The sequence below is a fragment of the Alligator sinensis genome, unplaced genomic scaffold (genome assembly GCF_000455745.1).
Source record: "Alligator sinensis unplaced genomic scaffold, ASM45574v1 scaffold233_2, whole genome shotgun sequence".
Lineage (NCBI taxonomy): Eukaryota > Metazoa > Chordata > Crocodylia > Alligatoridae > Alligator > Alligator sinensis.
The window spans coordinates 1,213,903-1,229,526 of record NW_005841941.1 but is presented as its reverse complement, the minus strand read 5'-3'; the positions used below and the strand labels follow the sequence as shown (position 1 = coordinate 1,229,526).

The 15,624-nt window shown below is 44.1% G+C and overlaps 1 protein-coding gene across 4 annotated transcripts in view; it reads left to right on the top strand.

The window, feature by feature from the left end:
- The window catches only part of HDAC4 (histone deacetylase 4), a 422,181-nt gene that overhangs the window by 397,820 nt on the left and 8,737 nt on the right, over positions 1–15,624 (top strand). For all 4 annotated transcript variants that reach the window (XM_025199370.1, XM_014518186.2, XM_025199369.1 and 1 more), the window contains one exon: positions 15,334–15,418. In XM_025199370.1, the coding sequence (XP_025055155.1) occupies positions 15,334–15,418 (85 nt within the window). The remainder of the gene's footprint in view (positions 1–15,333; positions 15,419–15,624) is intronic.

Sequence of the window (15,624 nt, the reverse complement as noted above, 5' to 3'; positions counted from 1 at the left end):
CGCTCTTCTTAGGGCCACTTCCCCCTGTTTCACAGAAGGCAAGGTCTGTCAGGTGAAAGGAGGGTTCAGTCAGCATCTTTTACCTTCCCTGAAGAAGAATTTGTTCTCTTGTAACCTTTCTTTGATGAAGAGCCTGGTGATGCAAGAGGTAGACAACAGCAGCATCAAAAATGCCAAGAGATATAGAATCACATGGAAGAACTCTTGATCCATACTTCAGCTCCAGCGCTGCCCGATTGAAAACCAAGGCCTCCAAAATAGTCTTGAACTACAAATAAGCTTTTCTTGGAGTGGAGCTGCAATTTTATGGCAAAGAACTTTCTTTTCTCTGTTTTGACAAGTCCAGGGTTTAAATATGCACAAAAGTATAGGCAACCTGTATCTGCTGACCACGTTTAGCCTCCTCTGAATCCGGAACTCTTTCTCTCTCGAGGTAACTAGCGAAACCATCGGTGCTAGCCTCCAGTCAGATTTAGCAATGTCATCTCATTTGCAGTCCCTGCCTCTCCTACACTATAAACTCACAAGATCCTCATCAATGGAGGTGATTTTCTTCAATCTATCCAAAACTGTGATGAGGCCTGCTTTTTGAGTCTCTTACCTAGTGGGCGCATCCACAGTAGCTTGTTGCTACTGTGCAGTAGTGTTGGCAGGCACTAACTGTGATGCACCGCTACTGCACAGTAGTAACAAACTACTGCACAGTAGCTCATTGCTACTGCACAGTAGCATCTGAAAAACATATAGGGATGGTACTGCACAGTAACGCGAGTTACTGCACAGTCATTTAATGCTTGCTTATACAAGTACTAAATGATTGTAGTAATAATTGCGCAGTCTGCCCCTTGTGTAGACGCAGCCAGTGGTTCTCAACCTTTTTATATTCAAGGTATCCTCCATTAGGCTCAAGGCACTCCTCAGAAAATGCCAGTTGTAAGTTTTCCTTTGTTTTTTAACTACAGAAAAATAATAGAGCAGTTTTACTGTTGCAGTGAACTGAGAAAAACCACAATAGGTCAGAAGTTTTTAACACTCTGAATTCCAATTTGAAATCGCTGAGTTCATCTTGTGAGTCATGTTTACGCACCTAACAGTGCTAACATTGACTGGCACCCAAGGGCACCTTTGAAAGGATCTCAAGGCCCCCTGGTTGAGAATCACTGCTCTAACGTTTTCAGGACAAATATTAAAGCTTGGAAGGGGAGAGGGTAAGAAAACAACCAACAGATTATAGATGCTAGTCTTTTCCTTAGTGGTAACCTTGTTTAGAATCATCTCATGAGATGTACCTTTTGTGGGGGGTTTTAAATACTCCAAATATTTTATTTTATCTATAAAACTTACGAGTGATCATTTCCACTTAGCAAAGCAAATATTTGTTCATAAGTTTATAGATTGATATGATTTAATATAGAACCTTTTTTCTCTTGATAATCAAAAAAATAGTGAGGAACTTAAAAGCTTTTAAGGATCAACCTGTTCTTGGTTTTGATAAGTAGATTATAAGCCTGTACAGATAGCATGACAGTGGTCTTTTACTTGCGCACATCAAAAAGCAGGAAGCACTAATATTATCAAAGTCTTTTTATAAAATCTTTTTAATGCAAAGAAGTTGGAGGGCTCTGTCCTGCGGGCCCTTTGATGAAGTTTGATATACAGTGTGTTAGACAATTTTGCATGCACGCACATGGACAGCCAGCTGTGGACAGAAGCAGGCTGCAGGGGAAATTTGCTAACTTAAGAGATATGGCAAAATTATATGGTGAAACAGTAGGAAATGAGAAAAAAATGTAGGCCCCACAAGTGTCCATATTCACCAACTGGGATTAGAATTTTAATTTTAAAAAAATGTCCGTGTGGTTCCAAAGTGTAGTGCTTGGGGTTGCTCCCAAGTGTCAGGGAAACGAAAATATAGCTTTTGTTGTGAGCTTTTTACGTACCAGAGTATTTATGTAAAATGATTTAGCAATGTCTGAACTTCGTTTTTAAAATGTTTCTTTCATTACAGTTTTTTATTTATTTAAAATCAATCCAAATAATGTGAGTCCAGTTGAAAGAATAAAGATTGCAGAAGGCAAGATACACTAAGGACCTGCCCTGCTTATGAAAATTGCACTTAACAAGCCACTACTCTTTTATAAGTGTCTTAAGGTGGCATCTAAATATAATTAGCAGAAAGCAGGGGAGGTAGCACAGCACAGCCATCTAGCATCCCTCTGCTTTCAGAACCTGCACACCAAACATCCTTAACTACCCAAGGTCAGCTACCAGGCTGCCTAATTTTAAGGCCCAGGCCTTCTTGCCTTTCTCTGTGACTTAGACACTAGCAAGCTGCTGCATCTGGAAAACATCAAATATCGCACTGGGTGTTTTCTGGTTTCTGCAATCCCAGCCACTCCCCCGTTCCCCACAGTCCCAAGGAAACTAAACCACCATCACCCCCCTTGAATTTAACCTTCACCCAGAAGCCTGATCTAGCCAGAATATGCTGCCACATACCATCCTATCAGGCTGTAGTTGAGCTGCAGGATGTTCAGCACACTTAAATGTTTCTTAAGTGAGTTTCCATTTGAGGCTGGGACTGTCATCAGTGATGGCCTCATGCCTCAGCATCTTTCCTCAAAATGCTCCCTTCCTAGACAGTCTCCCAGTGTGCTGGTCCCTCTCTAGGACAAATGCGTGACTGTGTTTGAATACAGTCTCGTGCTGCTTTCACAGAAACAATAATTGGAGACTTTTTTGCAATGAAATGGTGGATGTATCATCACTGGAGCTTGCTGTGTGTACAGTGGTAACCTCTCCTTTTAAAACTGGTTTCTAACCTCAAAAAGCCAACTTGGGACTGGTGCTCACTTATACTCCATGAGTAAAGCCATAATTTAACATCCAAACTGTGTCTGCGGCCTGATAAAGCTCTCTTTCCAAAGCTAAGAGAAAATGTAAGCATAGAGTCCCAGGCAGGATACAGAAAAATGGTACTATGATAGCTGATAAGCATATAGAGGTGGAGGTGGGAGGGAGGCCAAGCTAGCTAATGGGACCCAGCTGGTAGAAAAGAGGCCATGTCCTCCAAGATGTAATCTTGAAAATGTTTCCAGCATTATGATCAGGGACCCTGGCTGCAGTAGGAGATGTATTGATACCTGTCTGCAATGAAAGCAAACTGAGTGATCCTGGGCCTGTGTTTGCTACTGCTTACAATTAGTCTCCTGTGTTTACTACTAATCTGAGGAAGAAGGAGTATTGATAATGCAGAAGGGAGTGGAAGAGGAGGCATCACAGAGACAGAAGTACTGTCTGTAGTTGCTATGGGAAACACCCTGAAATGGCCACTGCATGGAAAGTCCCTAAACACTTGCCATAGGAGAACCAGCATCCAGTTGGTTCGTTTTGAAATAAGTGCTATAGCCTTAGCCCAGAGCCCTTGAGCATAAAAGAGAGGTCATCCCTGAGGAGAGTGCCAGGCTGAGGCCTAGCCCAAGCTTTGCTGCTCAAGAGAAGGGAGCCTGTGTCCCTAAGCTAGTTGGCCAGGACAGAAGTGCTATAATACTTTACACTAAGATAGTGGCAGTCATCCTCTCAGGGGCTTGGCACCTAACCCTGTTACCTTCACACCATAAATGCACAGTGTGTATCTGAGCAGATGGCTCTTAGTAGCCAGCCAGGTATGACACAGGGAGTGACTTAATGAGGTCAGATTTCTTAAGCTTAGCTATAGATTGTTCCACATAGTGAGGAGCACTGGGCCAGATGTCCAGGAGCTCCCAGTATATCCTACTATGGAAAAATAAAATGGTCAGAGCTGACCTGATATTACTAAAAGTGCTCATGGTAACAGACCTGTCAAATACTGCCGGTACATATTCGTCTTTCATTGCTGTGGGCAGTCCCCAACTAGGTCATCCTAGCCAAGGCTATGTCTAGCCGGGTCTTAAAAACCTCCAAGGATGGAGATTCCACAACCTCTCTGGGTAACCTCTTCTAGGGTTTTACTACCCTCCTCGTAAGAGTTTTTTCTTAATATCTAACCTAAACTTTCCTTCCTGCAACTTGAAACCATTGCTCTTCGTTCTGTCATCTGCCACCACTGAGACCAGCCTAGCCCCATCCTCTTTGGAACCACCTGTCAGGTAGTTGAAGGCTGCTATTAAATCCCCCCTCAGTCTTCTCTTCTCCAAACTAAATAAGCCCAGTTCCCTCAGCCTCTCCTCAGAAGTCATGTACCCCAGTCCCCTACTCATTTTTGTTGCCCTCCACTGTACTGTCTCCAATTTACCTACATCCTTTCTGTAAGGGGGGCCCAAAACTGGAAACAGTACTCCAGATGTGGCCTCACCAGTGCCAAATAAAGGGGAATAATCACTTCCCTTAATCTGCTGGCAGCTTTCCTACTAATGTAGCGCAGTATGCCATTAGCCCTCTTTGCATCAAGGGCACACTTGCCTCATATTCAGCTTATTGTCCACTGTAACCCCCAGGTCCTTTTCTGCAGACCAGTTGCTTAGCCAATCGGGCCCCAGCCTGTACTGATGTATGGGATTGTTCTGTCCTAAGTGCAGGACTTTTCACTTGTCCTTATTGAACCTCATGAGATTTCTTTTGGGCCAGTCTTCCAATTTGTTGAGGACTGTCTGAATCCTAGCTCTACCCTCCAGTGTATCTACTACTCCCACCAGCTTGTGTCATCTGTAAACCTGCCTCCATCCCATCTTCTAGATCATTGATAAAGTTAAAACACAATTAGACCCAAGCACAGACCCTTGGAGCACTGCCAACTAGACATTGAGCCATTGATTACTATCCTTTTAGCCCAACAAGCCAGACAGGTTTCTATCCACCTCATAGTCCATTCATTTAACCTGCACTTCCATAGCTTGCTTGCAAGAATGTTGTGGGAGACTGTATCAAAAGCCTTGCTAAAGTCAAGGTATATCACATCTGCTACTCTTCCCACATCCATAGAGCAGTTTATCTTATCATAAAATCTGGCAGTCAGGTTGGTCAGGCATTACTTGCCCTTGGTGAATCCATGCTGACTGTTTCTCATAGTTTCATAGTAGGTAGGGTCAGAAGGGACCTGAGCAGATCATCAAGTCCGACCCCCTGCCCTGGGCAGGAAAGAGTACTGGGGTCAAACAGCCCTGGCTAGGTGATCATCTAGCCTCCTTTTGAAGACCCCCAGGGTAGGAGCGAGCACCACTTCTCTTGGAAGTTGGTTCCAGATCCTAGCAGCCCTGATAGTGAAGTAGTGCCTCCTGATATCTAGCCTGAATCTACTCTCCATCAACTTATGGCCATTATTCCTTGTTACAAGGAATCACTTTCTTCTCCTCCAAGTGCTTAGAAATGGATTCCTTGGGGGCCTGTTGTATGATTTTTCCAGGGACCCCCCACAGCCTCTGCCCATATGGACTGGGGGGCAGCATGAACAGTATAGATCCCACACTGGCTGGGGCAGGCCCCATATGCAGCTTGGGACTGTTCTGGCACATGCCACATGTGGCATGGAATTCAACTTTGAGAAGAACGGCAACACGGGGAGCCAGATGATGGGGCTTCATGAGCCAAATCTCTGACACCCCTGCTTTTTAAAGAATGGAGAGGAAAGGAGCTAACCAACTTTGTGACCCGGGATGGAGATCTGCACAATGGATAAGAAATGGAATGAAGCCCAACTTTGTCCTGTGGGACGTCTCCTAACAAGGCCACAGCTGTTCATATTGTGGGAGAAGAAAGCAATGTGGACAAAGTAATTTCCTGCATTGTTTTTTCTTGTAGTCACTTCTTGGTGCACAAGCCTTTGCCTCAAAGGCATCAAAATAAAATCTATTACTAAGAGATGTGCAGCTCAGCATGTTGTAGCAAGATACTGTGCACCCACTCTCCCTAATCATTGCCAGAGGTGAATGTAATGGTGATGGTATTGTGCAGCAGCTAGCAAGGAATCATGGGTGTATAGGAATGTTATTTTCTGTTCTTCAAGTGGCAGGAAACATTCAGTTGAACTTGATTCTGTTGTATTCATCCTAGATGCATCAATATGATCCTTTATACGGTAACACAACACTAATCCTCTTGCCCACGTGCACCAGAGGGGAATTGATGCAGGCATCCCCCCCACCCCAGCCATGTTCTAGCATGGTTGGACGGTAGAGAAAAATGGGGGTAACAAGAAAGCAACCCAGCTGTAGCACAGCTGGGCAGGGGAGGAGGAAGACAGAGACTAGCTTTGAGAAAAGATGCTCAGTTAGAGTATGTTCAAAAAGGGGTGTATAAATTGTGAAGGCTAGGGGCGGGTTGTGTGAGGAAATTAATCAGACAAGAACAGAACTTGCCATGGTGCTGCTGGAGCAGTAGGAAGGAGCCTGTCACCTACTCTTTTAAGTGGTGCTCCATTAATAGGGACCCTGACTAAAGACAGCCCCCTAAAATCAGAAGGCTGTCAGTAAGCAGTGTGACATTACCTGCCATCACACGGGCATGTGCACAGAATTGATGGCCATATCTTTGAAATAGTAGGCTTTAAATCTGCCAAGCAAAGAGACTGGCAACAAGCAGTTGCCTTAACTCTCTTCATAATGCAGAAAGATGCTTTCCAACTGCTGTGCTTCATGGAGGATAATTCCACAGCCTGCAGCTATTACATTATGGAGAATACCATGGAGCGGAGATGAATAGTCTGTCAAATAACCTACAGTTCAGAGCCAAGCACCACCTTTTCAATGCTAAGTGTGCTGTACACCAAGATAAGTTGAAGGGCATTAATAAAGAGCTCAGCTCAGTTTTGTCCAGATGAGATGTAGTGGAATGGTTTCTGCCTGAGCCAAAAACAGTCATAGCATAAGATGGGACCAAATACAAGTTGTTTCAGTCTGTAACATTTTAAAATGCAGATTTTTTAAATTATGTTTTCTAATTATTATTATTATTGGGTTGAAGTAAATTCCAGTACTCCTGCAACTACCATTCGGCCAGTTTGTCAAAAAAACAGCTTCCAAAAGAGCAGCCAGTTAATGACAAGCTGTCTCTTTGCTTGAGCTGTTGAGTATGGCTCTGGGTTGTGGATAAATTTTACTGATATGATTTAACTGTGCAGCTGCTGCTGCTATATTGCTAGACAGTAATCATCATATTGACTATGGTAAAAGGTTGTCAAATGTGACTAGCGATTGTGACTTCCATGTTTCAGTGCCTGACCTAAGACCTATTAAAGAGATCTGATTTTCAGTAGCTGAGTTCTCAGCCCTTTCTGAAAATCAGACCACTACAATGTTTCCTACTATGAATGCTGTACAACACAGCAGTCAGGTTTGGAAAGCTTGGCATGTGAGTTTAATTAGTTGTTGGTGGCAATTTGATCTCATGTAAATTAAATCCAAATGATATATTATGGCACTGGCTGTGTGAGCTGCCCATATCTGTTCTGTCAGTGCAACCTAGTCATAACAAGCAGCCATCCCTGCTGTGCCAGTTCTCATTTGAGTAGAGCAGTGAATTGTTCTGCACTGAACTGAATTCTTATGCTAAAACAATATAAAGGTTAAATAAAAATATAAGGAAAAGGTCTGGGGTAAAAAGAGAAGGGAACTCTTTTCCCTCTATATCATACTTCAGATTTAAGTCTCTTTCCAGAAATAAAAAACTGGTCAGTTAGCATGCTGTACTGTACAACTGACTCCTGTTCCTTTCCCTAATGCTCCTTTGCAGAATCGTGGCTGACCACATTAAAATGTTTGTAATATTTCCTTCAAGGGGGCAGAAAAGGGCCCAGTATTGAACTCAGAATTGCCAGATATCCAAGGATATCCTGGAGGTAACAGGCAGCTTGCCCACAGCCCCACTGCACATATCCCCCACTCCTTGTAGGCTCAGCAGGCCACATGGGTCCCTAAGGAAAACTCTCAAAATAATTACAAAGGCCACATCCAGATGAGCATGGATGTGTGGTATATGGTGCTGCAAACCTGTCTGGCACCACACATGCAGACATTCCCCCTGCTACAACCTTACAGCACAAGGGTTTTTTTTGACCCTGGGTGATCCTGGGGTAAAAAAAAAAACCATGCCAAAAAAAGCGGGGTGACACGTGTGGCAGCAATGCACACCACCCAAAGCCAGAGGCTCCCAGCTGCAGGAACGCCACAGCTGCAGTTCCTCCAGTCTCCCAGGACCCCAGGTAAGGCTGCTGCCTCCCTTACCCCACCAGGAGTGCCACACGCCAGAGGGTGCATGGCATGAGCATTCCCCAGGGATAAGTAGCATTGGTACAAGGTGTGCTGTTGTGACTTGTCCCCATGGTAACAAACGTCTGTGTTCATGTGGACACGGCCAGTGTGTTTTATTTGAGCTTAGGTTTTCAGTCCAGCAGGCAGCAATGCAAGAACCATGGATTTAATGATAATAGCCTAAATGATTTTACTAAAGAAGAAAGGACGTTCTAGCTTTTTGAAAGCTATTTTTTCGCACCCTGAAAAGACTAACACAGTATGAAGTATAAACCAAAAAACCCACAAGATTGCCTCTGTGCATACAAAATAAAAGGTCCCGATGCTGCTGTACAAAATAAAAGGTCCCAATGCTGCTGTTGCTGGCAGTTGCCGAGGCTGTTTGAACAAGATGACATTTGTGTTAGTGGCTATATCTTTCACTTCCTGCCCAGACCCTTTTGCTAAACAAATAGTTTGACAGAAGTCCATTTGTTCTCGATTTGGGCATGCTGGAAGAAGAGGTGGTTTTCTTACATTCTGTTGCTAAAATAGGCTCAGCCTAGTTCCTTGTGACTCCCAAATCCCAAACTAATAATGTGAAAATATCAGGAAAGCAGATATCATTTTAAAGAGTTTAATTTTCTTCTTTTTTTTTTTTTATTGGATGAAGGCCACAGGATTAGAATTGGATATGGGCAGAGTTTTAAATTGTGCTGTTGTGGCACAGCTAGATTTTAGGACCCTTTGCTGTAAATAGAAGTATACTACAGTAAGATCTAGGGTTTTTTGGCCCAGTAGAGTTAATTAAATGGAAACTTCTAAGACTTACTAAAAGCCTGTTGCTTTTCTTGCCCTACGTGTGCTCCCCCTCTCTATACATTTGCTCTTATATGATGCTAGAGCGAAATAATATTGCTTTGCCAGTGTTGCCATAGTCAGGGTGTGCTTCTCAGTTTGAAAAGTTTGGAATTCCTTTACAGTGAACAGTTTGGACCTTCTTTTTATCTGACACGAGGAAAATGTATGCCAGGAAACCAGGAGGAAATGTAATCAAGGAAGAGTTTAGAGGGTTTCTCTCTTCAATCCTACTTTCCCCCACCCCTGAGCGCCACAGAGTTTCTGTACAATCAGTGTGAAATAACATGAGGGAGTACTCTTTGTTTCTAGGGAATTCTCAAGACCCTGTCACTTTGTAAGAGCAAGCAGCAGCACATACTCTGTTAAATGGAGGTGTGGTATTCACTAAAGCACCAAAATAAAACTTTGACTCCCTTGTAGTATTTGTAGCATCCATACCCTGCCAGTAAGATGGCAGCCCTCCCCTGCAGAACAGAACAAGGTGAACTCTTTGCTTGCACTTGTTGGAGCTATATCATGTTTGGTTCAAACCATTGCTGTTCTCAGTTAGGCTTTTGCCTGCATTGCTGTGTCAGTTATGAGTGCACTGGTTTTTTTTTTCAAACAAAACAGCTAAGCCAGTAAAAGCACTAGGTGATACGTAATTAGATACTAGAAACACTGTGTTTAGACTGTTAAACTGATACTGCTGTGCTAGCAGAAGCCCCTAGAGCAGAGAGTATTACACCAAGGCTGGATGGAGTAAGCTATCGCAGTAAAAGCACACGTTTTCCAGTATAAGCTGTATCTGCACTAGGAGCCCTTTTCCAGGACTGCTATACAGTACTCCTGTACCAGCAAAGCACTCCTAATATGCCCATTGCCACAGATGCAGCTTGTGCTAACTGGGGACAATCATAAGCTGTATTTTCACACTACTTAACTCCATCTATGCTGGGGGGGGAGCTGGGAGGGGTTGCTGGTGTGCTAATACAGGTATAATTCTTCTAGGTAAACCCTCCAAGTGTAGACAGTGTCTTAGAAGAACCTTTTGGGTTGTTCTCATTGCTAAATATTCCCGTTTTTGTTTAGAGAACAGTGTTCCCTTGTCTAAGATCATCAGTAATGAGCAAGTCTGTTATTGATCAGGTTGTGAGAGGTAGGTTTGGAAGAGAACAAAGTGTAAGGTATTGCCAAAAAGACAAGTTGCATCTGCATTTAAAATACATCTGGGCATAAAATGGCATTCTCATGTGCACATCATGTAAATTAAAATAGAAACACTTTTTTAAAGGCATGTACTGTATTTACTGGATTATAAGATGACCCCTCCCCACAATTATTAGGTTCTTTATATGAAAAATGTATAAATTTGTTAAATTTTCCAGGCATACAATCTAATTATTGGAGGTTTGCCTTAATTTTGCCCCCTTCCCACTGCTACAGCAAGGAAAATAAGTCTGGAGGTCAGGTAGCGCCCTTGCCCTATGCCTCCTAAATTCTTCCCTCTGTAGCCCCTCCTCCCCTTCTCACTGTGAGACCCTGCTCTCCCTGAGCACATGGAAGTGAGGAGCAAATTTGTAAATTCTAACCTTGAAATAAACATATTTGGAATAATTTGCATATAGGTAAGTTATTGCAGGTACCCATGGACTTAGTTCATACAAAACTGATGAATTGTACTTTTTTTTTTTTAAACTGCTGCAAGTTTTAGCACAGGTATTCCATAAACATGCTTTTAAGTAGCATTTGTATATGCATGATATTACAGTAAAAGCATTGTTATCTGGCATGAGTAGGGTTAGGGGGATGCCGGTTATCTAAAAATAATGGTTATCTGAGAGTTATATGGAAGACGGTGCCATACTTGTAGTGCAAATACTTAATGCGCCATGTGCTTGCCAGACAGACTCAGCAAAGATTCCGGTAGCTAAAGTGAGGATTTTTATCGGGGGATATTGGAAATTCTGGTTAATAGAGTATTCCGGTTGGTAAAATGCCAGTTAACACAGCTTTTACTGTAGTTCAAAGCCAGAAGGCTTATGTTTTACTATATAGTTCATTGGGCCCCAGCATAATCAACAATATTTCAAGCCATGGTGACCTCATGACTCAGCACTGCTCAGTATGTGTGGGGAGTCCAGATATACCCCTCCTCCCTCCACCACCACCAAAAGATGCATGTGCTAATTAGTACCCCACTCATGACTGGAACCAGGCATTCTTGCCATGAGTCCTGAGACCCTCTGTGGCAGAGCACTTGATCTCCTGCCACGCTAAGAGGTCAGGCAACCTGCTGAGCCACTGGCAGGTGGGGGTCAGGGATAATTGAAGAGTCAACAATAAGAGGGAGACACCTAATTGTAAGGGAGTCTCTTGGTTGGAGGAGGGCTGAGCGTAAACAAGGTATAAGCCCAGATCCTTAGATCAGGGTGGGCAGTAACATCTTGGGAGCTGGTGTAGAAACCAACAAGGAGAATGACATCCAGAAGTTTGGGTAGGAACTAAGGGGATGGAGGAGATTCCTGGGGACCTAGTGTGGGGTCCAGAGCCCTGAGAAAGGGGCTGAGAGTCTGTGGACCTGTTGAGGGACAAAGAGAGCCCTGAGAGAAGGTCTGAATGCCTGGGCCCTGTTGAGAGGTCAGACAAGCCCAAAGAGGGGTGGGGGGTGAGTGCACAGGGGCCTATTGAGAGATCAGGCAAGCCCTGGGAAGGGCTGAGAGTTGGTGGGCCTGTTGAGAGGCCAGGAGGGCTCCCGGTGGTTAGCAGCCGAGGAGGGACATTGGACATCTAGGGCAAGCCCAGAGAGTGGCAAGCAAGATCAGGTAGGCCTGAAGACCAGTCCTGTGTAAGACCTGAAACTGCACCCTACTGGGGCTGGTTAGCGTGGTGGGGCTACCTGTGGCGGGGTAGCTTCCATGAAATGCCATACATGGGCCACTCCAGGGAAAGGCAAAGATGGGGCACCAGAAAGCCTCAGCTCCCACTGCCTTGTGAGTGACCCTGTGGAGGGTGAAGGCTAGGCGAGCACACCTCAACAGAAAAGCACACAGCAGGGAAAATCATGTGGACCACAAGGGTCCAGAGGCCCAGTGAGGAGCCAGGGAAAACCAGGATCATGTGAGTCCAGCAGCCGAGTTAGGGGCCAGGGAATAGAGGATAGGACCAAAGAGATCCAAGGCCTGGAGTTGTGAGGCCCAGTGAGAGGCCTGAGGCCTGAGCAAGTAAGGTGAGACCAGAGGGGTCCAACAGCTTAGCGTGGGGCTGGGCATAGAGTGCAGGGCTGGACAAATCTGAGGGACAAGGGACCAGAGAAGAGCTGACAACCCGGAGAGGGGTTGGGAGAGACCAAGGGGCCTAGTAGCCCAAAAAGTGGTTGGGTGAGACCGATGGGTCTGCGGGGCCAGAGGAGAGACCCCAAGAGGTTTGGGTACCAGAATGGGGCTGAGAGGCCACGGAGTCGGAAGGCCCGGTGAGGGGGCGTGTTACCAATTGGTTGAACATCTGTAAGGATGCCATCTGTGAGGCATGGGACATGGTGTCGGGGAAGTATGGATCCATGCAATTGGCCCACAAGTCCATGACTGCAATCCAGGTGGTCATTATAGGAAGACCAGGGCAGCCTCCCTATTTATTATTATATTTCCATCAAGATGCGTCAGGCAAGACACAAAGGCACCCTTAGGAAGGCATGGTTATGGAGCCACAGCCCCCTTTGGGACCCTGACCTTGTGACATCCTCCAAAAATGTATATGTAGATGAGGCACAGAGCAACCTAATCAAGCCCCACCTCATGGAAGGTGGGGTCAAATTAATCCTGTGCAACAGGCTGAGAAAGGGGGCAACAAAGGGCTTCTAGGTAAACTGTTTAGGGCCCTGTTTGGTAATGTGTGGCAGACATTTAATACTGGTAAAGAAGCAGGAATCATTAGATATGGAAAAGAAAGGCACAACTCAGCCGTGAAAGTGAAGAGGAAGTTGAAATATATTCAGTGTAGTGGCTCACCGTGACTTTTAAAAGTCAATGTTGAGGGGAACTGAGTGCAATGGGCAGTACTACATATTTTATTATATTTTATTTTACTAACCTATCCTTGTAGTACATTCCCATTGGCATCACAGCCTTTTTGGCTGAGATCAAATGTAGCACCAAGGGGAAGGTGTCAGGGCTGGCTCTAGCCCTCCTTTTGCCAGCCTGGTATTTCAGTACACACTCTCGCAGTCTCTTCCAATCAGTATGTTTGCCCAGTATGGATCAGGTGAGATATGGTGATCTTCTCAGCCTTGAATGATTCAGTGTATTAGAAAGTGAAAACCTGTCCCTTGCATTTAGAGAGTGAAGACCTGTCCATTTGTCCCTTGCATTGCAGGCTGACCCCTGCAAGAGTCTACAAATGCCTCCAATGGGAGGATCTCAGCTATACAATTTATGGCCATGGGGGTTTGCTCTTGGGCTTTCCCTCTAGCTTGCTCCTTCAGCCTTTTGGGTAGGGACAAGCAAGACTATGGGGCGTCTGAACTCCAAGGCCTTTGGGCTTGGGGCTTGCACATAGGATGCCTGCCATGGATTTGGGAGTATCTGAAGCCCCTCGCTGAAGAGTCTGGGAGGTAGGATACTTGCGGGTGGTAGCGCCACACAGACTAGAACAATTGAGCTTTGCTCAGTAAAAATTTGGAACTTAATTTGGAACTAATTTGGCCTTGGAAATGATTTTTTTTTAAATGTGTTTTATAGTCATACTCAGTATTGGCTGCATTTAATCAACTTCAGGCACATGCTGCTTTTGGCAGCAGTTTAATTATAGTGTATTTAATGAGGTCTCCTTGTATGCAAATATAAGATGAGGGGCTTTTTTCCCCATGCGGACTGGGGGAGAGGGGGATGCATCTTGTATTTGAATAAATACAGCACCGTATTTCCATTTACAGTTTCAGTGCTTATAACCTGTTCTCATAGCATCTCTTGTTATTTAAAGAGGAGGGGAAAGAAACTAACATCACAGGAAATAAAGTTTAAAACCTAATTATTATCTGTTCCTAGTAAATTAATCATAAATTTCACAGAGTACCAAATAAATTGAATGCATTTCCCCTGCACAGATTGACCCAGCAGCTGATAAGTATTTTATTATATAGGCGCCACCTGTGGCTTTGTATTTAAGGTTGTGTATTTAAGGTAGGATTAAGACAAGATTTAGGTTGTGATGGATGAAATGTGTTACTTGTCCTAATCAAAATTATACCATCTACTCTTAGAGTATAGGTTTAATTTTCTGCAAAAATGAAAGCAAATAAACCCACTGGATTAGAAATTCAGAGTTGCAAAGTTATTGTCTTTAAAAAGCAAAAATGTATGTGTGGTATCACATGGTTTGTGTATGGCTTTGTTTTTAGTACTTGAAATTTCACATGGAAGTAAGTCCAAGAAGTACTTTGTATACAGGCCTTTTAAAAGAAGCAACCGTTATTAACATTTTCAGTTCCTATTGAATATCTCTGAACTACAGTGGCCTACAGATAAAGATGTATTTATCAGCAAGTAAAAAGGGGAAGGGGGAATTGAATAGGTTACCTATCAGGTTCCAACAAAGGAGAGTAAATACTGCTTAAGACAGGGGTGGGCAAAATGCAACCCGGGGGCCGGATGCGGCCTGCTAGGCCATTCTATCCGGCCCACTGGGCCTCTGCAAAATTTAGAAAATTAATATTTATCTGCCCTGGGCTGCCTGTCATGCAGCCCTCGATGGCTTGCCAAAACTCAGTAAGTGGCCCTCTGCCCAAAATAATTGCCTGCCCCTGGCTTAAGAGCTTCAAAGGCCAGGTACCCCCTCCAGTGGCACACCCTAGTGTCTTTGAAAATTGGGCCACCGTTCTACACAGTTACTTAGGCAGAGCCCTTGTGCTGTGACTCCTAGGAGGTATTCAAGTTCAGGTATTTATTTTCCATGTCCGACAGATGCCTGGACTAAGCTAGTGTCTTAAACCAATTTCTGAAGCAAGAGGGAAGCATCCTGGGAAGGGGGGGTGTGTGTGTTTGCACATGCCATGCATAGAGAAATATGGGGGGAGAAATGTGCATATATGTATACAAATAAAACACTAATTAGTGGGCTGTTTAAAAATTCTGCATGTTCGGATTGTTAAATTCGAGCAGATAGCAGGAGTCCAAAGAGCAGACTGGGGATTTAGAACAGGTTGTAGCACACACAGCTTCTATAAATAACACTCAAATATAGAATATGTACAGTCATCCGAGTTTAAGTTTCTGTGGTATTCCTGTTTTTTCAGCTTGATCCTCTTCCAGAAAGGGTTTTCCAGCAGCGAGCAAATGCTAATGCCGTGCAGTCCATGGAAAAAGTTATTGAGATACACAGTGAGTATATACCAGCTTAGCTCATCTGTGCGCAGGCTGCCTTTTTGAGTCTTGTATCATCTTAGTAATTGTTGTAAATAAACCACACTGAGTTCTAGTATACTTACTTAGGCTGGTGGTCACTGTGCAGTGAACTGTATACAGCCACAGCTTGATTATAGAATATGAACCATACACGGTGCTATGATTCAAATAGGAATGAATTC